Below are 23,006 nucleotides of genomic sequence, written 5' to 3' on the forward strand. Positions count from 1 at the left end.
AGTTGATAATGGTTGTTTAAGGTAGTGTTACCTGCTCATAAAACAGTACGTTTGGGTGAGAAGCAAAAATGATTTATTTTGCATGTACAAGAGGTGAACAATTACAGAACTGAACACAGGGATGTACTAACAACCATGATAATCAGGTATATCAGGGTATGATTTGGAGAACTTCTCTGGTGTAAAGCTCATAGAAAAAAATAGGAATTAGGCTAATCTCTAAATCACAGAGAAAATATGCAGGACTTAAACCTCATTACCTTATGTTCCAAATGAACCTCAATTACTGGTCAACAAGATACTTATAATATGCAAACAGATACACAAAAATATCAGCTGCTTTGATTTCAACATTAACTTTCCTAATACCTCATTTGTGTCAACACTCCTCTGAGCTGACCCTTTGGAAAAACTCTTCCTCGACTGTAATTCTCAGCTACTCTTGCCATGCACGTGTAGCATGGGCTAAAAGCAGGGTTTGGTACTTTCCATATTCACCTAAAAAGCAAAGAAAAATTATAAAGTCCTCTGATGGGACTAGATGGCATTACCAGAGGTCACAGGAGGGAGCCTGGGACCAAATGTGGACAGAGGAAACAGGTGGTAGGTAAGATACAGTTTGATTGTGACAGCCCAATTTTATTTTCACATCCACTCAGATTTCTTTTTTTGCAAAAATTTTGGGAATACTTTTACACAAACAGAAATACTCCACAACAATGTAAATGCTATAGGCACTTCATTACTACTGTTAAGATATTCTACATTTGTTTTCAGTTTTAAGACAGACATCGTCTGGCATAGTAACAACTGATGTGATACAGTGTAACAGTGACTCAGGATTTTTTATCTCAGTGTGTAATTAAACAAAAGCTACATTTTAAAAATCAAAACATCTTCAAAACAAGATTACAATATTAAACAAAACCACAGTAAACTCTGCAATATGTTAGATGACACAAAGATTGGAACTACTTTATACAGTGAAGATAAACCTCTTTAAATGTACTTAGAATTAGATAGAAATACATCTACTGAGAAACACATTAAACATTAAAGATGATCATTTTGAAGTAAACAATGCATATGATATTGTTTCAATTTCACCTATGTTGATTAACCATTTTATTAAGCCTGAATTTGTTACAGACTTAAAGCAATAATTCGACCTCTCTGTTACATATATTTTTAAAATCCCACAGCATATGTTCAGATTCATAATAATTTGGATATTTAAGGGAAAACACAAAGTTAGAGGCAAGCACTTAAACAGTTGTAAGAAAAAAATTCAAAGAAGATGATATATTCAGGATTTCCACAAAAATGAAAAAACTGCTTCCAAAACACCATGACCAATAAAAAGATAATAAAGAAATTTCTATTAACTGAATTTTCATGAAACCACAATTTACCATTTTCCCCTAGATTTTATTAGTGCCTCCTTTACTTGGGTTATTTAAATTATCACTTTTGTTTGCTTCCTATATAAATCAGCTAACCAGCAAGATTGTCTACACCTCTAGTTAACTGATATCAAATACATGTCTTTGTACCAAAAATCTTTGGATTAAAAAGACATGTCTCCATGATTGCTAACAGAAATGTAAATTTAAAAAATTATTAATTTGGTTAAATTTTCATGTTATGGTTGTAGAAATCATGTATAGAATATAACAGAGCAACAGACTTGGAGCTACAACAAAACAAAAGTCATAAAGAAAACCTAAATTAGAGCTGTTTAATACACTGTGATAAAAAAAACACACAGCAAATGTTTTACACACTGTTCATTTTAGATTAAAACCCAGAATAGTTTCTTTTATAACACACTGACTGTGTTTTTGCATACACTAGTACTTAGGCAACGTTTTCTTTATCCTGACAGTAAACTATGCAGTGTATCAGACCAGGGAAGGTGATCCTTTCAATTTAATTCATTTAGTGTTTAGGGTACAACCTGCACCACTAGGTTTCTGTGCTCTGATCTAGACAAGACTTTAATCATAGCAGATAGAGTTGTTGATGTTGTGGAAGCTCTGCAGTGAGCCTGGCCATGGACTGTGCCTTGTGCAGCCAGAGGCCTGCACCAAACCCACCCTGGCCTTGGAGCAGGTAAACCAGGTGAGCCACGTCCTGAGGGACACAATCCATTCTGCAGGAGCAAAGGGCATAACACACACACCATTCCAACAAGTGCAGCACAAAGAAACCCCTCCAGTTTTTATTTGCCTATTCTCTGGACTACCCAGTCCTGCTGGCAGAGGGGACAGCGATTATTCTGTTTCACCCACAAGGACATGCAGCAATTGTGGAAGGAATGATTGCATTCTCCCCAAACCACTGAAAGAGAAGAAAGAACATGTTCCAGTCACACTCAGCTGTTCAATCAACACCTACAGCAATGTTCAAACTATCACTCTCAAATATTTATAACCACTGCAAACTTTAGAGACAAAACAGGTCATCACTGATTTATCCATGAGATTGATTATGATGATCATCCTGATGCTGGCCAGTTCCATCACCAAGCCTTTTACTTATTTCCAAATATTTAAAAAAGAAATGCATAACATTCCCACCTTTTTGTATAAAGTGACAGGGTTTTGTGACTGTATGAACACATTTAGCAGTTCTGTCCAGGAAATAAGTGCAACTATTAAAGTCTTTATCTTCCCCAGTACCAAAAATAAGCCAATGCACTACTGACTCACTATCACACCACAGCCTACCACCAAATTCTCACATGAAATGCACTGTTTGAACTGAAATTTATGATAGCAAGGAGGCACGTGACATAGTATATAGACTTAAAATGGGACTTTACAACAGGAGTTATTCACAGGCTACAGTTGTTCCAGCACTACAAAAATTGTTATCTGATATCTATTTACTCCTGAACAATATTTTAAAATGTAGTTACTTTGCTTTTTTTCCTTATTAGCTCACATTTTCTTCGCAGGAGCACAAGGGTACCAATCAAAGGAGTGGTGTAAATTATACTTTTTCCTGTCTATTTTAAATGGGATACTTAGCAAGCCAGTTAAGATATCTAGAACAGGAAAAACTCCATTCCCATTGAAACAATCATCAAAAATCCGCAGTGGGTTTCTTTTGAGACACAAAGCTCAACATCATGGAAAGGTTTACCACTGGTTTAAAAGTTATCATAAAGGTTTAAAGCAAATTCTTTGAGATAGTTTTCACTATTTTCAATTTAAACAGTCAGAATTAAGACTGTCTTTTGCATACACTGGCACTGAAAGTATGATTATGTTTAAACTGAAGTGATTCCACTTTTGAAAATAAAAAGTGAACAACCTGGCCATTGCCTCCATTACCTCTGAATTACAAATGGGAAAAATACCACTTTCTAACTCATACACCCATTTATTTCAGAACAGAGGATTTTTATTTGCATTACCATTGTGTTTTCTGGCATGCACCTCTGAAGAAAAAAGTAGCTTTTTCCTATCCACTTCAAAAATGTACATCATGATCTCAAATATGCTCACAGTGAAAGAAACCTAAACCTCTTAGTTATGTATGTGTTGACAGGAAATTGGAAACTGTTTTGTTTTACCGCACAACTGACATGAAAACTGGGGTTTTTTTAGTGCTCAAAAATAAAGCATAAAGTATTACTAATGTAAAAAGATGATACAGTGTAGAACAAAACACCAGTTTACTTTTGAGCATTAATAAAATCAGTATTCCCTTCAAACTTTAAAATGCACCATACTGAGAGAAGCTTCAATTGAAAAACAAGCGAATGAAGTCACTACATACCAACACAATCTTCTTGTTTGTTTTCAGCTTGACATCTAAGACAGGCATCTAAAAGTAAACAAGAACAAACTCAATTTGATTCTCAGGATTCCATCTTAAGAATAGGTTTGTCAGAGGAAAAGATAAACTCTAATACGAATTTACAGAAAAATCCCAAGTTTTGATGTCTAGTTCAGCCCTTTAACATTAAATACCCTCCTTAAATTCTAAAACTATGCAAATGACAATGAAATATATATCTGAAAGAGATCAGAAGGACTCTGAACTCTCCAGCATGTTTTGTTTATTTTCCATTGCTTTGGTATTTTCATAACTTTTGCTGAAAAAAAGCCTTCTCCATTTTGTAGATATAAAAGCCCACAGATTTGTGCCAAGGCACTCAGGCATATTAAGACCAGAGCAAGCACAAAGCCAAACCCTAATTACAGGACTTTGTTTTTCAGATGTCAGCATTTCCTTTTAAGGAAGTCATTCACAATTTTGATTTTTAGGCTGAGCATCTCTCACCACAACTCCCACCATCTCTTACTTTTTATAGTAGCTTCCCTTAACAAGTACCTGCATCTAATTTTCACAGGAGTCAACACATACAAATATAGTGGTATATTTGATAATATATGCTAATAAATACATAACAATATCTAATTAAAGGTATTTCTCATCTTTATGCACACCAGTCTGTGGCTTTAGGACTGGATGGCAGGTCCAGGACTTAAGATACAAGAGTGACAACTTCCAGGCTTCCCACTGTGCCACACAATACAGTGGAAAAACACCTTTGCTTCTCCTTTGCCCCAGCATGGGCTGCCAGAGACACATGTGCATGAATCATGCACTACAGAAAGTGTTCAACCCTCATGTGAGCAAACACATCTTCAGCTCCTCCAAAGAAAAGGGACTAGTTTAAACAAGTGTCCTGCAGGTTGGATCTGGCTTACATGCCACTAGTTGGACCATTTCTCACAGAACACAAAACCATAATGTGCTACAGGAATTTAGATTTGAGTATTTTTACTGCCTCTGCCAGATAGGGCCAGTACTTCTATTTTAGACCTGCCCAGACATTCCTCCTTTTCTCAGGTAATAGAGAACTCTAACGTTCTCCTCTAAAGAAGAGGAGAGAACTCTAAAACAGCTGCCCCTTCCCCACTGAGACAAAAGCAAAACTTTCCTGTTGTCTGTTCCTATAATTTACATTTCAACAGCAGTTAAGGGCCAAGGTGCTGGGAAGATTCAGCTGAAATGCTTCAGCTTGTACCATGGTGTGTGGGAGCCCAGGCTTCTGGGGTCACAGCACAAAGTCACAATAAAGCAGCTGTCCCATCGAGCCCTAGGGCTGCAGTTTCAGACACAGAGAGCCAAGGACAGAAATCACTGCCACCACACCAAAGTCATCTGTTCCCATTCCTACACCATAACCCCAGGGGGGTCAGTCTGAAAAGCTCAGGACAGCAAAGCCAGTCCAGCCACAATTCTGCACTCCCCAGCTAAAACCTGCATTTCTGCCTCTTTCCCTTGTGCATCCAAGACCACATCGGTTCAAGGAGTTAAACCAGTAGAAAATGGGGCCAGCTCACACCTCCCCTGCAAAAGTCAAACAAACTTTCAGCAAGTGCCAGTCTCAGCCTGGCAGTGCCTCCCACCTAAGGTTACTGCAGACGCAGTGGCTCTACAGGAGCCAGACCCGCTCTGGCAGGGTCAAGGCAAAATTGCTAAACTGAAGTCAGAAATGATCAAGTTTCACATTCTAACAATGTGGTTTGTTCCCAAAAAACGGTTACCAGATTTTTTTTCTAGTTTCAGATTAAAAGTATGCCCTTGGTCTAGCTATGAAAAAAAATACGATTTTTTTTTTTTTTAACTTTTATAATAGCTCTGGGAAAGATTTTGTTAAGACTTTTTTTTTTTTTTTTTTTTTTTTTTTTTAAATAATGTCCTGTAACAGGCTAGCTACAACAGGGATAAATGCATTTTTTAAATTATGGTTTACACAGAAAATGAAGCCAATTTCATATTTCCAGAGTGGTCTCTGTTTACCATGAAAAAGCAAATAATCTTCAAAACATGCTTATGTAAAAGATAATCTCCCACCACTTCAATCTGAGCTGCATCTTTTTTCCTCTAGTATACCCTTGTGCCTACCCTGTTCCACAGAACGTTCCCAGCAAAAACATTTGTGAGAAATGACAGAATTGCATATTTTGTCTGATTTCTATGAAACCAAATCCTGAGTTCATTTTCAGGATCGCGATTCCTGGCCCTACAAAAGCAAGGTGCTCTGGAGGGAATCTTGGGTCATTTGTCCTGCCAAAGTGTTGCCCACCCAACTGAGAGGACAGTTCTATCTGGGATGACTCAGCCCGATTGTAAAAATTGGATATGCACACACAGTAAAGAAGAATTTAAATCGTCTTCAAAGAACCAAGATAAATATCACATTTGACAAAGATGTCAGAAAACAGTAATGGGTGTCAATAATGAAGGTGCTTTCAAACGGTCTGCGGATCTCAAACCCAAGTAAATTAACCCCTTACTCAATAGATTTCAGTACATTTATGTGTTAAAATGTACCAGTAATAGCGCTTGTGATGCAGTGTCAGACACCCTGATTTAAGAGATTTGAAAAATAAATGTATATGTACATCTCTAACCGCTCCGTAAAAAAAACCCGAACAAACAACCCTTAGCAAAACCCACCCCACAGAGAGCAGCCCCAGGCCCGCAGCACTGGGTCCGGGGGGCTGTCCGCCAGTCCCTGAGGGATGTGCCCGGGCCGAGCCCCAGCGCTCGGGGCGGGGGCGGCACCGCTCGGGCCGGGCCGGTTCGCGGGCACTCGGCGGGGCCCGGGCCCGGCGTGCGGCGCGGGCGGGCGGGGAGCGGCCCGGCCGGGCAGGGGGGGGACTCGCCGCCCGGCGGAGCCGCCTGTGGGCCCCGGAGCGGGGCGGCCCGGCCCCCGCGGGGCCCTCCTCCTTCTCCTCCTCCTCCTCCTCCTCCGGGAAGGCGCGAAGGAGGAAGCGGGGGCGGGCGGGATCAGCCCCCGCTCTGCCGGAAACCGCGTCCCTGCCCCGCGCCCGCCGTGCCCAGAGCGGCCCGGCCCCGGCCCGGCCCAGGCCCCCCGCCCGCGGCCATGGCGGCCCGCCCGCCGCTTACCCATGACCTGCACCCGGCAAATGGCGCACGTGTCGCACTCCACGTCCCAGCTCCACATGGCCACCGCGTTCCACTTCTTCAGCGAGAACATCTTGTCGGGGGCGCCCGCCTTGGAGCCCGCGGAGCCCGGCAGCGAGTGGGGGGCGCCGGGCTCGTCCCCGTCCTCCACATCGGCCATGGCGGAGGGGCGGGGACGCGGCGGCCGCGCGGGCGGCAGCGCCACCTTCCGGCGGCGGCGGCGGGTCGGCCCCGCCCGGGGGGAGCGGGACGGGCCAGGCCCCCGCAGGCCTTTCCGCGGCTCCCAGGGCGGTCACAGCGCTGTAAAACACCTCCTGTGCTTCGGCAGGGCTCCCAGCAGCTGCCGATGGGCTTTGTTCATAAAGAGTGTTCTCCTCATAGGCAGGGTCCAGGTGAATCAGTGACAATCTGCCAACGGTCCGGGTGCCTGAGCACGGGGAGACAGCCCAGCCTTCAGCTCTGAACGCGTTCCCCAGCACTGCTGACAGAGTAAGTGAAACACTTCAGCAGCGGCCTGCACCTTGGCCACCTTGGGAATAAAGTAAAAAAAAAAAACGACACTAAAGATTTTATGTTTGTACGGTACTAAACGATTGAACACTTGAACACTATTAAACAACGGGAATAAGGTCTTTTAGCTTGGCTGATTCACATTTTTCTCAGTCCCCACTGTTCAATTCTCTTTGCCTGTTCCACTGTTTTAACTCATCATTCTTTTCTGTCCATTCATAAAACCATCATGGCACTTCTGAATTTGAATTACTGGGAGTAGATGTAACCCAGAAAGTTTTAAATATGAAATTGCTTTTTGTAAAAGCTCGAAAAGAAAATGTTTGCATACTTTTCCTTTGATAATATATTGCATTTCTATGCCCTTTGTATAGATTTTTAAAACTTGAATGTATCTGTTCCTAAAGTAAAAAAAAATAAAAATCTGAGATTTAAGTATATTTAATTTCAGCTACATAAAATGTCAACTACCTTGAAATAGATATTAAAAAAAAAATATAAACCCAACAAGTCCTGTTGGAGTTCTTTGGGGGTTTTAAATATATACGATTTGCCTTGTATCCCTAACTGATGAAATTCTTCAATTCTAAAGAGCAAAGTATGACAGAGATTATAATTGTATTTGAGTGCTGTCAAACCATCACATCTGCTGTACATGATGCAAAGTCAAATATAAACCCCACTTACATCAGCAGTGAAAGTACAGCAAATATGACACAGGCACCTTTGACTCTGTCCATACTGCCTTAGAGAAATAAAGTGATAGCTTCTCACTTAAAAATTATTTTCTTGCTGTTTTATCACCTAAAGAGCTGTGTAAGAAAAATTTCAAGCTATTTTTGAGAAGTATTTCTAGCAGTCTGTAATTCATCTGTCCCCTGCAGCCACATGTGACATTAAGGAGGTCACACAAGGGAGAGTGGCACAAACCATCACGGCTCTTTCAGAGGGTTTTCCCTATGTACATTTTTTAATTGTAAATAAACCCCACATTGTTTCAGACTGGGCATTTGCTCATCTCATTCACTGAAAACATTCCAAATTGAGTATCTAAAAATGAGAACTCAAACCAGGTTCCTTCCAGCCCATCAAGTGATTGTTCAGCTAGAATTAAAGCCAATTGTGTGCTACAAAATGGGAAAAGAACTTGTCAGCTGAGAATGCAATGTTTGTAATACTAAGTATCCAACTTTGAAATATTTCTTTTATTACACAATTTATAATCAATTAAATTTGACATAATTTCAAAGTAATTATGCAGCATAATTCATCAATTCTGATTGCCTCCATGTAAAAAACACTCATTCAAAACTCCAAGTGTTTGACACCCAATTTACACAACAGCCCTAAGAGTTCTGTTCATATTCTTACTCCCATTTCAAATGAATATACAGATGCATCTTTGCATTGTAAGAACATTTTCTATACATCTTACTAAATTCTGAATATTGCACAGACAGTGGTTTAAAAGGATATACAATGCCTTGCACAAATTTTCACAAATCCTTTAAGAGTAGAGAGGTCTGGAAATAACCTTATTTTGTTCCTTTTTTTTTTTCCTTTCTTCTTTCCTCTTACAACTTCATGACATTTTTGTTGTTTCTTTTTCCAGTTTGTTTACTCCAAAACATAGAATTGAAAATATTTTTGTTGAGGACATGATGAGGGCATTGAGTCTTTCATTAGTAAATTTCCAGATGACACTAAGCTGGGAGCATGTGTTGACTGTTTGGAAGGGAAAAGGGCTCTGCAGAGAGACCCGGAACAGTTGGATGGATGGGTGGAGTCCAATAAGATGATGTTTAATGAGTCCAAGTGTCGAGTCCTGCATTTTGGCCACAATAACCCCCTGCAGTGCTCTAGGCTGGGGACGGCGTGGCTGGACAGTGCCCAGGCAGAAAGGGACCTGGGGACAATGGTGACAGCAGCTGAACATGAGCCAGCAGTGTGCCCTGGAGGCCAAGAAGGCCAAGGACACCTGGCCTGGATCAGGAATGGTGTGGCCAGCAGGAGCAGGGAGCTCATTCTGCCCCTGGACTGGGCACTGGTGAGGCCACACCTTGAGTGCTGTGTCCAGTTCTGGCCCCTCAGTTTAGGAAGGACCTTGAGACGTTTGAGCACGTCCAGAGGAGGCACCGAGGCTGGTGAGGGGCTGGGAACACAAACCCTGTGAGGAACGACTGAGGGAGCTGGGGCTGTTTATCCTGGAGAAAAGGAGACTCAGAGGTGACCTTTTCACTCTCTACAACTCCCTGAAAGGTGGCTGTGGTTGGGTGGAGGTTGGTCTCTTTCTCCAGGCAACAAGTGACAGAACAAGAGGACACAGTCTCAAGCTGCACCAAGGGAAATACAGGTTGGATATCTGGAAAGTTTTTTAGTGGAAGATTGATAAAGTACTGGAATGGTGTGCCCAGGCAGGTGATGGAGTCACCATCCCTGGATATGTTTAAAGAAAGACTGCACATGGCACTCAGTGCCATGGTCTAGTTGAGGTGTTGAGGCTGGGTTGGACTTGATGATCGTGGAGGTCTCTTCCAACCCAGTGATTCTGTGATTCTGTGAAAATTATTTTTATTAAAAACAAAGCTTTTACAAAAATGTCAATTTTATGATAATGCAAAGAACAGTTATGTAAGTACCTGTTTATCTTGGCCAGCTGATGCATGCACTGGACTGTATTATCCCACTTACTGTTTGTTCTGTCAATAGATTAACATATATCAAAACACTTGAGGACCGTGTCAATTTATCTGCCAAAGAAAATAATTTAAGCACACTTCTCTGCCAAAACTATTCCCCTTACACTCTGGTTATCTGTGTAATTCTGTGCCTCTTTCCCAATGGGAATATGCTACATGGATCTATCAATGGTCAACTGAGACTTGGCTACAGTGGGGCTGCAAGAGGAAGACAGCACAGGGAACAGCACTGTATGGGCACACCACCACCTGTGACAAACCCACCTGTAGCAGCTCCTAAGGGTTTACTGAAGCTGCCAGATGCAATTGCCAAAATGGAAAACACACTCCAGTGCTGATGGGCACAGTTTCTGTGAAACAGAAGCATGTAGCAGGCATGCAGAAATATAAAGGAAATCACAACAGGAATAGGGGGAAAAATGTATTTGTGGACTATGCATGCTTTTACACTGGGAAGATCTTGCTGGATGAGAAGAAATCACACCAATATATTGCTGCACAGAATAACAAAGGGATCCTGATATTCCTATAAATGCATGTGATTGGGCATGAACTTCATCACAGTGCAGGAATGAGCTCAAAGACAGAGAAGTAGCAGCTCCAATCTCAAGTAGCAGAATTCCAATTCTTAAATGCATTGTGCTTTACTCTTGAAGTGAAATAAATGAACATTCACAACATGTAATACACAGAAGGGAAATCCTTACAGAAGTTATCTAAAAAAAACCCTTAATGACTTCTGCACAGGAACCTCTCTGCTTTAATGGAAAACCCTGTGTCACAAGAGACTAAAGAGATCCTGACTTTGCTGAGCTGCTTTAATCAAGTCTAAACCCTTGGAACTTCTCCATTCTTCACACAACACCCTGGCTTATCCATCTCTCCTTCTGCAGCAGAGATTAAAAGCCAAAGACCCCTGACTTTATGAAATTCTATACTGTGTTTTTGTTTCCTAATTGTTTTACTCTGGAGTAAAACCCAGTTATTACTACTACATCTTATCAGTGCTGATTTTCAGGTTAGAAGTCTATCTCATATCCATTCTTTAATTTAAAAAACCTGTGAAAATAAAATTTTGTCTATTTCAACTGTAGTTAACTGTTTGAAACTGGAACTGCATTCTGAATTGAAAACTAGAAACCAAATTATGTTGTTCTGTTGTTGTATGGGAGCACAGGCCTCACCCATTTTGAAATACAGACACTTCCTATAAAATTTGTGAGGTAACACAGTCTGTCTTATTATTTTTAACATTTCTCTGATATTTGGATCCTGCCTAGTACCAGGATAGACCCCAAAAGCCACTCTTAGTAAATCTAGCCCTCCAATCCACACCAGACCTCCCCTCCTCAAAAAAATCCCTAAAACCCCAAACAAAAAATAAAAACACCAGAAAGAGAAGCCACATAACTTGCCTACAGAAGCTCCCTTTACTCACATATTATTGGAAGGTGTTGCACAGGCCAACTTTATCTTCTCATTATTCACACTTGCAGATGTTACATCCTGTGCACCATTTCACACCACGTTTTTTTTTTACCCTGACCTACTTTTCTATTTTTAGATTTTGACCAAGGTAGTGCCAAAAAAATGTATTTAAAATTCAAGTATATATATAAATAATAAAATAACAAACCCACATAAATGTCACACCATGACGGAATGGAAGAACTCAACTGGAATACAAGTGAACTACTCAGGAGGAAGCTAGATGAATTGCTTTGGTTGTCACAGAAATCATTGTTTGTTTCAAAAAGTTGTAACTCTCTCCTCTTAGACCCTCCAAATTTGCATTGCTGTACAAAACACAGTTACCCAGTATGGAAAGAAGAGACCGAATTGTAGATACCTCCCTTTCTTTCATTAAGTACTTTAAAGGTCTGTGGATGAAAGATGCAGCTAATTGTCAGGTCTGAGCATTACTGCAGTTCTCTTTATTCTTAAAGTGGAGTTTCCTTCTTACTAATTTTGTCTGTGTTCCCTGCTTTTCCCAGGCTTGTATCTGTACCCTGCAGCAGCAGTGTCCCAGCGAGGCTGAGCTGACCCGGGAGCTCCAGCTGAGCTCTCAGGCAGCTGCTGCAGTGACCCTCGGGAGCTCTGCCTGCGGCTGCTCCAAGGGAAGAGCTGCTGGAACCGGGGCTGCCTGCCCTTGGAGCCTTCCGCTGTTCACAGCACACACATCGGCCTCTCTCCCTGCTGCTGGACACACTGGAGCTGGCTGCTGTAAAGCAAGGGACATCTTGGCTCTTTTGAGAAATCAGAGGGACCAGGCAAGAGGATTTTACCGGTAAGTCTTGAATTCAAGTCACACAGTAGGTTTACTTTGGCTGTTCTATGATTCTCTCAGCTTTTTCTCCCTGTGCACGAGGAATAACCAAAAATAAAAGATGAAAGTGGGGAACAAAATCACAACCCCTTAAAGCAATACTAAATAGTTTGGCTCCATAAAGTTTCTAAAATCACTGTAATGATTTACATCCTCTTTTTGGTGAAATTGTTAACTAGACTTCATAGAACTGCCATGGCATTTGCAACAGTAATTATGCTAAAATAATGATGGACTCAAACACTTAAAAAATCTTGATCATACAAGATTTTCTATGGAAAATTGTATTAAGCACGATGGATGAATTTTGTTATTTCCCATAAACACTTTGTAACATAAAGAATATTTTAAAAGCATTTCAGCAAGGAACACAAATCAGTAACAAGAAAAAAATGAGTCACCTAACAACACAGTACCAGCTATCTTTCAACTCAGACTGATCATGACAAACTTTTTAAACGCTCTCAAATTCCCAAGGCTTCTCTGCATGCTCTTACACTAAATGATGAACCAGCACTTCTCTCCCCAGCCACCAACTTAGAATGCAACAATGCTGCAGGTGCCACATCTCCCACGTTAATTCTGGTGGGTTCTACCCCTGCCATCAATCAGGTTTCTCTACACCGAAGTCCTGTAGGTAACCCCCATTCATTCAGGTAAATGGTAACATTTTAAACAGCCAGGCCCTCCCAGTAAACACACAGCTTATCTCAGCTTTGTTGTAATTTATTTCTGAGTTATTCTCAAGCAATGTTACAAAACATTTTAATGTCTTGATAAGAAAATAAAATTTAAATAAAAATACATTCAACAATACATCATCATAATAACATTAAAACTTTTACAATCCTAACAGAACTAATTACTGAATAACATTTTTCTAGACTAATCAAAATGAAGGCAACTTTTATTATTAATCATCCTACTTGTACCTAATTAAATTCTAGAACATCTACTGCACTTTAAAACATTATAAAATGAGAAATCAAATCTTAATGGTCACAAATATTCAATGGCCTTCTGGGTTTGTTTTTTTTTTTTTCCTCAATATTCCAGTACCAAAGCAAACCAAAAAAAGTGCATATTATAAAACCCCAACATTGCAAGAGTATACTATTCATTTTTTCATAAATTTGACTTTGCAAACAACAGAAAATGGCTCCAAGGAAGAAGGTTTGCCACAGAGTTAATTCATATACAACAAAACCTAATCCTGGCACTCAACCACATTCAACTTTGTTTAATGGCAGCTTTTGATTAATGGCGATTAATCTTTACCTTTACCTTGGCAAAACACATTTATTGGCATTGCTATATTCTCCCTCAGTTATAACTGTTGGCAAATAAAAGTCCTGTTGAACACATCAAATGTGTAAAAAAGGAAAAGGCAAAACCAGCTGAGGTGATTAAATGATTGTGATGTTGCAGATCCTAGTACTGAATCTCAGATATTCTAAAATACCTTGGTATTAAACCAAAGTCATTTTAACAAGTTACATTCATTCCAGAGAAATTTCGATCCTGTCTTGCCACCTTGCTTCCATTATAGAAAGCCTTCTTACAACAGTATAATAAATGTGTGGTAATTTTAACATCTTACTGTTTCAAGCATTGTGGATTTCTATTCTTAAGTTACATTCCTAATTAATTTGGCCAAATTGTGATTGGAAAAATAAAGCAAAACCAAAACTAAAAAAACACCCAATGATACAACAAAAGACCCCACAGAAAATGCTTTAAAAATAAAAGTACCACATACAACTTTTATTAAAAATAATATTCCAACAAGTACCATTGTATTTAATACTGATGAAGCAAAGTTGCCACAGTAATACCTTTGCTTCTTCCTGGTTATATACATATCCTTTATCTCAGCAGAAAACTAACTTCTCAGACAAAGTGAGCAAAAATTAATCTTACCGAAGTCAGGAATGCCAGCTTAAAATTGTGTTAAGTGGCAAATACGAATCCACATAACTAAAGATACAAAAATATTCACTGAAGCATTGCTTAAAGACAAAACAATGTTGATCATTCAACTGATCATAACAAGCAGATACTACAAAGTATCTAAAAATAATCTGGGATAGTCCAGATATCTAAAGTGCTTTGAGTGATTATAATAGAGATTATTTATTAGATTTGTAGTCAAAAGTTGAGCTGGACGTAGTTATTACTTTTTATAAAAACAAGAAATTAAATCATACATGGGATGATGTTAATTGATCAGTACTTAACCACAATCGGTTCACACTTAAATTTTTCTATCTGTAGGCAAACCTACTTATCAAGAATGTTACTACCCTGCATTTCTTTTTAGATTAAGAAAAAATATGTACCTTAAAAAATGCTAAAGAAAATAGATAGTGGTCTAATGTCACTCCATATATTATTCACTCCAAATGTAAACAAGAGGTACAACGTAAATTCCCTGATTTCTTCTTTAGTACTTAATAACACAACTAACACTGGTATCTGCTGTCCAGATTATTTGCAGCACACTGCATGTTTCTATAGAACTTCAACTGTAGATAAATCAAGTCCTGACAACACCTAATACAAGGAAAAAAAAGTCAAATGTATTGAGAGTGAAGCTTCAGATCTTTTCCACATCATAAGATCTTGGGATTTTTATTTCGAGATCCGTATCAGCAGGGCAGGCACTCATGGTAAACTCATGCAAGTTTGCAGTGTATGTACTGAGATGTAATCCAACCAACAAATGCAGTCTGGATTTTCTTCCATGAAAAAGCTTATTTGTTTAGAAAGTTCTTTCCAATAAGACAACAATGGCAAAACAACATTTAGATTTATTCACATCTGTTACTTAGAGAACCTGGAACTTCAAGTTCTTCAGCAAAATGAGAATAAACCTTAAAGACCAGATTTCCAAGAAGGTATTTTTCTGTTAAATATTAAATAGATTGTCAACACAGCTAGCATTTATGTTCATTCTTAAATACTTTGCAAAAATGCATATAATGAATTAAAAAAGGAAAAAAATCCAAAAAACCAAAACACTCTAGAACATTTCCAGTTTCTTTTTTCATCCAAGTGGGCCAGTTTGTTTTGGTTAGGAAACTTTTCCAACAATTGGATTTTCTCTGCAAAAAACCAAAATATTATACATCAATACTTTTAAGATTAACATTTGCTTCCTAGTTCTCATCATGCAATTTTAGTTTATCAAGCAAAAAAAACCCCTATTTCTACCACTAACTGTGAAATTTAATGATTTGCAAAAACCTCATTTACTTTCACATGGAACTTCTAAATTGCAGCAAATTTTTCTTAACAACTTGGGTCAAACACTAACCTAGGCAAACCAAATCAGCATTTGAGCTTTTCTCTTTTTTCCTGGTGAATCAATCCCTATTGATGCAAAGAAGAAATCTAAAAACTTGCTAGTGGTGTTCCAGAGGCATAAGCCAGGACCGCAGAGAATTAAAGAATGTGCTCCAAAGAACAGTTTTTTTACCTTCACAAGAAATAGTATTTATCATCGAGTATGGCAAGTGAAATACAAACAGTAAATACACTGCCTGAAAAATACATTTCTACAGGAAAATTCTGACAGTTTCATGTAACCTGATGATTCAATTACTTAATTAAAATTTTGAAAAAAAAATAATAGGAGGTAGGCATAGTGTTATGGACAAATTTTGTGTGCACTTCAAATGTTAAGTTGCAAGGGAACAATAGAGTCACTGCACCCACGTACAGGACTCTCAACAGGAATAAATGAATCCGCACCGGAAGAACTTGGATCCTCAACAACTGGTAAAAAGCTGCACTACTACAAATGATTCTCTCCATGTCTGTGTTGTCTAATTCTACCTTTACCTTCATTATCTCTACCCCTCTCTAGTCTGGCCTAGTCCTGTGATTTATTTTCTTCAAAATACAGATTTATCAATGTCAAAGTTATGTAAGATACTTACTCACTGCCATATTTGGCACTAGATGATCTCTTCTTCTGGTATTTTTCATGTGATTCACTCAACTTTTCTAGTATATCTATTATCTGCTGAAGTGTATGAAAAGTGGCTACAGAATCTTCAATGGTGAAGTTAGAATAATCATCTGGTTCTTTCCGAGGACCTTGGTAGACTGCTATACTTCCACAAGCCTCTACAAAAACAACCACATCATCCCATTTAGAATTTCAACAATTAAAAACCAAATCTAACTCCTATGCAAATGGTAACTCCAAAATTCTGAAATGTAAAGTTACTCTGGCTTAAACATGAAATGGATTAAGGTAAAAGCAGGAGACAGTATCAACTAAATATATTTACAATTCTACAGCTTATTCTCTGCTAGCTGTGTTCAGCATCTTGAGCATCCAGCTCTTTCTTCACATTAAGAGAAGTTCAGTGCTTTCTTGCAGCAAAACCATGTTTAACAGAATTCATCACATAGTCAGGAAAGGGACAGCAAAGGCAGAGAAGCAATCACCCACAGTTGCACTCTGTTTAAACTATTCAAAAATATTATATATATGGAAATTCAATTAAAACAATGCCCAAAGAACATCAGACACCAGGGCACTGAGAAGATAAAAATTCAACCTCTTTCTCTACTTTGTTATTTACAAGTTAATCATTAAATTCAGCTAATTGTTCAAAATTATGTTCTTGGCCTAGAGAATTAGAACTGAATATCAGTGTAATTCTTCTTAATTATCATTTGAGTACCTTCCAACTTCTGTAGTTTAGACCTGTTGATAGTGAAAAGTGAGTAAATTCTTTCTGTCTCTCTGTCTCCATCAATCTCAATTTGAGTATCAGCAGGAACATCTCTAAAAGGCGAGCAAAGAGACAGGTAATCAATATCAGTAATTCCTGAAAGCAAGTTAAACTCATTCTTTTCAATATACATAGCCTTTTAATATGCTTACCACTCATAGACAGCTTCACAAAACTTAGTATGTAGTTTATATAACCTACCCAGTTAAGGATGAATTTATTTTTAAAAGAAATCACAGCATTTGTTTCTTTTTAGAAATCAGAAGCTTCTAAAAAGGCATTAAAGCATTTTAAAATGTTATTAATTTTTTCTGACATCCCTACAAAATGCAGATGATTTGTCAGAATCTTCATCCAAGATTATTTAGCTGACTTTTTTAGGGCACTCCTTTGAAATATGTGAAGTTCAAATAAAAAAACCGTTGTATAAAACAAGACTAAGTCATCAAGGAGCAAAGACTTCCAGGCTGAAGCTTCTGCAGCAAGTATTTTAATTATTTCATACAAATGATCTAGGTGTGTCATATTTCTGCATTCAACCTGGCATCTGAATTAAATCTAAATTATTCTACATGAAAAGATCTCAGCCACTGGATATTTGTGACTTCCATGCCGAGCTGGTTACCTCCACAGGGTGGCACACAAAGTAACAGAGAACTCCAGTACTTAGTGCCTTATCACTGGCACGTTTTTTGTGGCATCACTCGCTGAATTAGACAGGGAAAGCCTTGTGTCCCTGCTCTGAAGGTGCAGAGTGACTCCCACACTCCCCGGAGCCCAGCAGGGCGGCACTCACGCGGTGCAGCGCGCGCAGCCCTCGGTGCTCTCTGCCGTGGCCTTGCAGCACAGCCAGCTCCCGTTCAGGAAAGCTGAGGGGTGGTAAAAGCTCAGCCTCTTCTGGTTGCACCTCGTCACCCGGCAAAGAGCCTCTATCCACTCGCTGGCTTCTACACAGTTATTTGCTTGGATATAGAGAGGCTTTTCTCCGTGAAGGACTTGAAACATCTGTAGAAGAAACACATTATTCTGCTCAGTAAAAAAAAACAAGTTACTGAGTAACTTCAAATATGAAATAGATTTCAGTGCTCAGGCAATTCCACAAACTCAAATTAAGACAGAAAGTGAGACAAGGGGGAACAGCAGACTTTTCAGCTCTTTCAAGTACAGAGAGGAGAAAAGCCCCACGAGAACAGCTCCCTGTGTTCTGTCTACACCACTTCCTCATCTAAGAAAGAACCCTTATGAATTAGAACAGGATGCATCTTCTCTCCTCTTCATCCACATATCTTTAAGCGTGACCCCGGATTTCATGAAGCATGACCTTCATGCTTCATATCCTGACAGCAACAGAAGATTGCCAGAAGTCTCTCCTTTAGCCATCACTGGCCTTAGTGACAGCTGTTCTTTTATCACTGCCTCAGATGTCTGGATTGACGTAAGAACAGAAAAAACCAATGTGTTCCAGGGCCAGAACGAGGCCATGAGCACAGGCAACTCACTCAGCTGATGAAGGGATTGTAGGAAGTTCTCACGAAAAGAAATAAATGCAAGTTTGGTAGTATTACATTTCTAGTAGTACATGGTATAATTGCAAGTTCTTTGTAATAAGTTCATGTAGTTTTAATCTTCATTACAGAAATCTGGCAGGGGAGGCAGGGGGGAAAGTCAAAATCTGTCAGAAAACTTGGTGCAGATAGCCATATTTCCAGGTTCATTTCCATGTTCGAATATTTGGAGATACTGCATATGGCTTGCTATCCTGAGCCATAAAAGACTTTTTGCTCAAGTGTTTAGTAATAGGGTTTCATTAACTCTGTAAGCTAATTACAATCTTTTATTTAAAGAACGTATCAAAAATTACATATAAACTATCTTTTGACCCACATTTTTCTTGTTGAAGGAGCTCTCATCAAGTTTCTCCACTGCAAGGATGTTTTTGATTGGAATAGTGAAAATTGGTTCTTTATCTGTAAAAAATTGTAAACAGAGGAGTGAAGCAATCTTTAAGAACTGATTTATAATCTCAGGGCACTGATATTGCAGTTCATGCTCTAAACATATGCATTTTTATTACTGAAAAAATAGGCATGAATCAGATAAGCCTCTATTAATCAAGGCAAAAGTAACTAAAATACATCATAGATGTTTTAGGAAAAGAAAAAAATTACACACTTTTAAAAGCACAAAAAAGCTACAAACACTTTGACAATACTGAAAAATAAAAACAATTGTACAAAACCATTGTTTACCTTGCTGTTTGTGGTATGTGAATTCTCTACTTGTTAGACAGAACCATCGCTTCTTGAAATTCTTTTTACCAATCCGAGTCCTTCCCTGAGCTCTTTTGTACATTTCTCTGTAAAGATAAAATTAAATTAAATGCAACCACTAGTCTTCAAAACCGTTTATTGAGATAAGACATTACTGTTCATCATGCAGCCATGTAAAAATCTACTTCATTGTACATGAAAAAGACCCTACTACTTGTTCACAACAGATCCTCAAGCTTAACTCCCTATATGGTGATTGTGTACAGGGTTCCATAAACAGGAAAGGGGTTTGAAAACCACACAGTCCAGACCAGTGCTTGTGACAGTTAACTTGGAGGGGATACATAACTTAATCTGATGAAGAATTCCAAATTTTCACAGAAGGGAGTAAGGTGTATCTAACTACAAGATTCTCTCTTTCCTGCCACTTTCTCCATGTGATTGTACTTGGCCTTATCTGGATCAGAAACTGAGTATCGATGAAATGACACTGGAAATGCCTCAATAGCAAGGGCAGACAAAGTGCATTTAGTACACTTCAAGTGTATTCACAGCTAACTCTTCTGTTTTGAAAAACAGCCATCAGTTCATTACTATAACCAAGTGTTGATCCACTACAATTTCCTCCTTGATTTCTATTCAGTATCTTAGTCAGAGAGATGTTTCTTCCCTGTTTGAAATTTGGATGCCTGTTTCACAGAAAAATCCTTTCTTCTTACAAACCCGCTTCTCAAATAAATTGATTTTTTTCCCCCCTCAAGAATATTGTTCAAATTATCACCTATTCTCGATCAACATCAAGCAAAAGACAGTTCTTTTCTTAGGAAGAGTGACTTTCACTTCAATCTATATAACAGCATTCTATCACTAAATGTTAAATATTTCAATTACAGGATAATTTTCTATCTAACTTTAAAGGTAGAACATTAAGCTGCCAGGCTTATACAAGAGGTAGAATAATTTTAAGTTAATAATGTTCCTTAAAAATACACTTTCACAGACCTCAAAAAACATCACAGAGCGCTGTGACAGTAATGCATTCTTCAATAGGTTTCCAGCTGCTTTTAATTATTTTTTAAAGTATTCAAAAGATGAGTTATGAAAGTTTGCAGCTGTTCTTTTAAACTAAATTTACCACTAAGAATTGTGGAAATTAAAAATATAGTTATTTCTACAGTATATCAGACATTTTAATAAGCATTAATCTGAATCTGGCATTAATGAAAAAAGACTGAAGTCAATTCTGTTATGGACAATATAAATTCAAGATGTATTTACCCTTCTTTTAGATGTACTGGCTCGCTCACACCACTGGGCTCTTTACTCTCAGTAGAGGAAACATCATCCAGGAACTTAAGGGAAAAAAACCAAAGGGAATATAAATATACAATATTCAGAAACACAAAAACCCTCAAAGCTATTTTGAAAATATAAATCTACAGTTTCTCCTTGAATAGAACAGTTATTTTATGCAATAGATGAAAACATATGGCAGGGCCTTGGAACAATGTACCAAGGGATGCCTAGAAGTCACACAAGCTTTCTTTAATGAGTTCCTAAACAGCAGAGCCAACAAAACCTCTTTCAAAAAATGTACACTTTACTTTTAAACTAAATCAGCTTAGTTCATATGTGTAACTCTTTTGTATTTGACCGCATTGGTTTTGCTATTTTTTTTTTTTAATGTCTAAAAAAGACCTCAACTTTTCTTTTTTTCTCTAGTAGAAAACTGAACACTAACACAACCTTTTAATAATGAAGATTGATCAGATAAACCAACAATTAAAAAAAAAATAGACTTGAAAGGTACCTTTTTAACAGATTCAGTAAATTTTTCTTCTTGAAATGTTTTGAAAAACTCACACATGAATGTCTCCTTGAAACTTGACTGAAAGGAAAAGCATACTGACATAAATAAACTTTCATATGAACTTTCAATAAACAGAACGTTTGAAATGAGAAAGAATTTTAATAGTCTTACAAGTTTGCTTTTGGACAAACTTCCCCAGCTCCCCAAAGTCTGGATGGCTTTTGATATAAGAGTTAATGTTCTAGAAGTTTGTGCATCCTAAAACAATGAAACAAAATTCACAAGTCATATTTTTGCACAGTTCCAGGTATAACTGATTAAAAAATTAAAATGTCAAAAAAGTTACTATATTTACACAATGTACTAAATCTGGTACATCTTCATTCCTTTTCTTTGCCCCCCCAAAAAAACAAGCATATGAAATATGATATAGTTTATTAGCTACTGTATAGTGTTTAGTATTTTAGTCACTACTACTACTAGAATTTAGTATTAGTACTGGGGAAATATTTTTACCTATAAAAGATCTGAAACCCTTGAATTCTGTAATTACTACACATCTAACAAACTTCTGAACAATAAACATAATGAACTACTGCCGGACAAATGGTACGAGTTTTCATAAGAAAAAGTGAAATTTAAAACTTTGTCTTTAATGCTTTTACTTGATTTGTTTGCTACCTCACTGATTGCATTTTAATACAGGATTATAAACACAGCCTCCAAAAGCGGCCTCACTGTTCCCTTTTAGATGCTTAACCCTCAAGTGTTAAAATCCTGTAATTTTTACTCAAAAAACTGGATAACATCAAAGAAATTAATTTGATTATGTGTATATTTTTCTTTTGAAGGCACAACACACCTAAGTAGATAAAATAAGGTAATAATGACAACCTCTGGAGATGCACATTTAATAGATTTTCTGTATTTAATGTGAAAAATAATACAGTTTTTTTTAATCTTGATATTCCTGTATTTGAAGTTATTTTGTAATGTGTATCTACTTGACAAATGAAAATGGAAAATTTGTCAACCCATTGCTACTAGTAGTGTACAGGATAAATATATCAACCAATTATTGGATAATGCTACAGCGTCTGCTTAATACCCAAATAGCAATAAATGTCTGGATGTTTAACTTCCTGGGTGGAAAGAGGCATTTTAGGCCTATACCTTAAAGGACTCTCAGTCATGATGCTATTTTGCCCAAGAAGCACATTTCCAAACAAAGCACAGCATCTTTAATATTGAAAGCTCTTCCACATCATTTGAGAACCCCATAAAGACTGAAGTATCTGATGCTTAAAGAATTGCAAATATCTTGCTTCCTCTGGAAACTGAACCTAGAGACATTTAGTCATCTTATTTCCCAGTTACTGACAGTAACTTATGCCTTCCCACACCAACAGATCTGACGGTATGAATAAAACAGAACAAAGCTTCACAAGACTTACTGGATGGTGAGGTCGTAAATGAAAAGTATGAGGTGAGACTACGGCTACAGCAAAGAAACGAAGAAACACAAAGCTGCTCACTGCAGAATACTGTACATGAGGGTCATCTGCAGAGAAAAACCATGAAATGTAACATGCACTGAACTTAACAGGAAATCATGAAGACAGTTAACATAAAAATCTTTAAGAACATAACATCAGAGGAGACATTTATATTTTAAAATAGAATAGAAAA

The 23,006-nt window shown here is 38.1% G+C and overlaps 2 protein-coding genes across 3 annotated transcripts in view; both read right to left on the reverse strand.

The window, feature by feature from the left end:
- Positions 1–56: 56 nt before the first annotated feature.
- RNF7 (ring finger protein 7) lies at positions 57–7,129 on the reverse strand. Of its 2 annotated transcripts, none has more exons than XM_083868510.1 (3): positions 6,944–7,129; positions 3,787–3,834; positions 57–2,340 (listed from the first exon to the last, which is right to left on the reverse strand). In XM_083868510.1, exons 1-3 carry the CDS (start codon positions 7,112–7,114, stop codon positions 2,284–2,286), a joined length of 276 nt encoding a protein of 91 aa, XP_083724636.1. In that variant the 5' UTR covers positions 7,115–7,129; the 3' UTR covers positions 57–2,283. The 2 variants fall into 2 exon arrangements, with proteins under 2 accessions (XP_083724636.1, XP_083724635.1); XM_083868509.1 differs by having other exon boundaries at positions 6,937–7,129.
- A 6,047-nt stretch (positions 7,130–13,176) lies between these two features.
- The window catches only part of RASA2 (RAS p21 protein activator 2), a 46,156-nt gene continuing 36,326 nt past the window's right edge, over positions 13,177–23,006 (reverse strand). Inside the window, exons 15-24 of the mRNA XM_083868934.1 lie at positions 22,772–22,878; positions 21,489–21,575; positions 21,318–21,395; positions 20,786–20,859; positions 19,487–19,593; positions 19,122–19,204; positions 18,034–18,242; positions 17,187–17,290; positions 16,431–16,620; positions 13,177–15,593 (exon numbers count right to left, since the gene is read on the reverse strand). Of these exons, the coding sequence (XP_083725060.1) occupies positions 15,563–15,593; positions 16,431–16,620; positions 17,187–17,290; positions 18,034–18,242; positions 19,122–19,204; positions 19,487–19,593; positions 20,786–20,859; positions 21,318–21,395; positions 21,489–21,575; positions 22,772–22,878 (1,070 nt within the window). The 3' untranslated portion in view covers positions 13,177–15,562. The remainder of the gene's footprint in view (positions 15,594–16,430; positions 16,621–17,186; positions 17,291–18,033; positions 18,243–19,121; positions 19,205–19,486; positions 19,594–20,785; positions 20,860–21,317; positions 21,396–21,488; positions 21,576–22,771; positions 22,879–23,006) is intronic.

This window comes from Zosterops lateralis (assembly GCF_965231275.1).
Source record: "Zosterops lateralis genome assembly, chromosome: 10".
NCBI lineage: Eukaryota > Metazoa > Chordata > Aves > Passeriformes > Zosteropidae > Zosterops > Zosterops lateralis.

What these genes read in the sequence shown, in the direction of transcription:
- RNF7 (XM_083868509.1), bottom strand. Translation starts at nt 7,114, where the DNA reads ATGGCCGATGTGGAGGACGGGGACGAGCCCGGCGCCCCCCACTCGCTG. An exon ending in TTGCCGGGTGCAGGTCATGG is followed by an intron (nt 3,835 to 6,936) that starts GTAAGCGGCGGG and finishes GTTTACTTTTAG; the next exon opens with ATGCCTGTCTTAGATGTCAA. An exon ending in CAAACAAGAAGATTGTGTTG is followed by an intron (nt 2,341 to 3,786) that starts GTATGTAGTGAC and finishes CTTCTCTTTCAG; the next exon opens with TGGTTTGGGGAGAATGCAAT.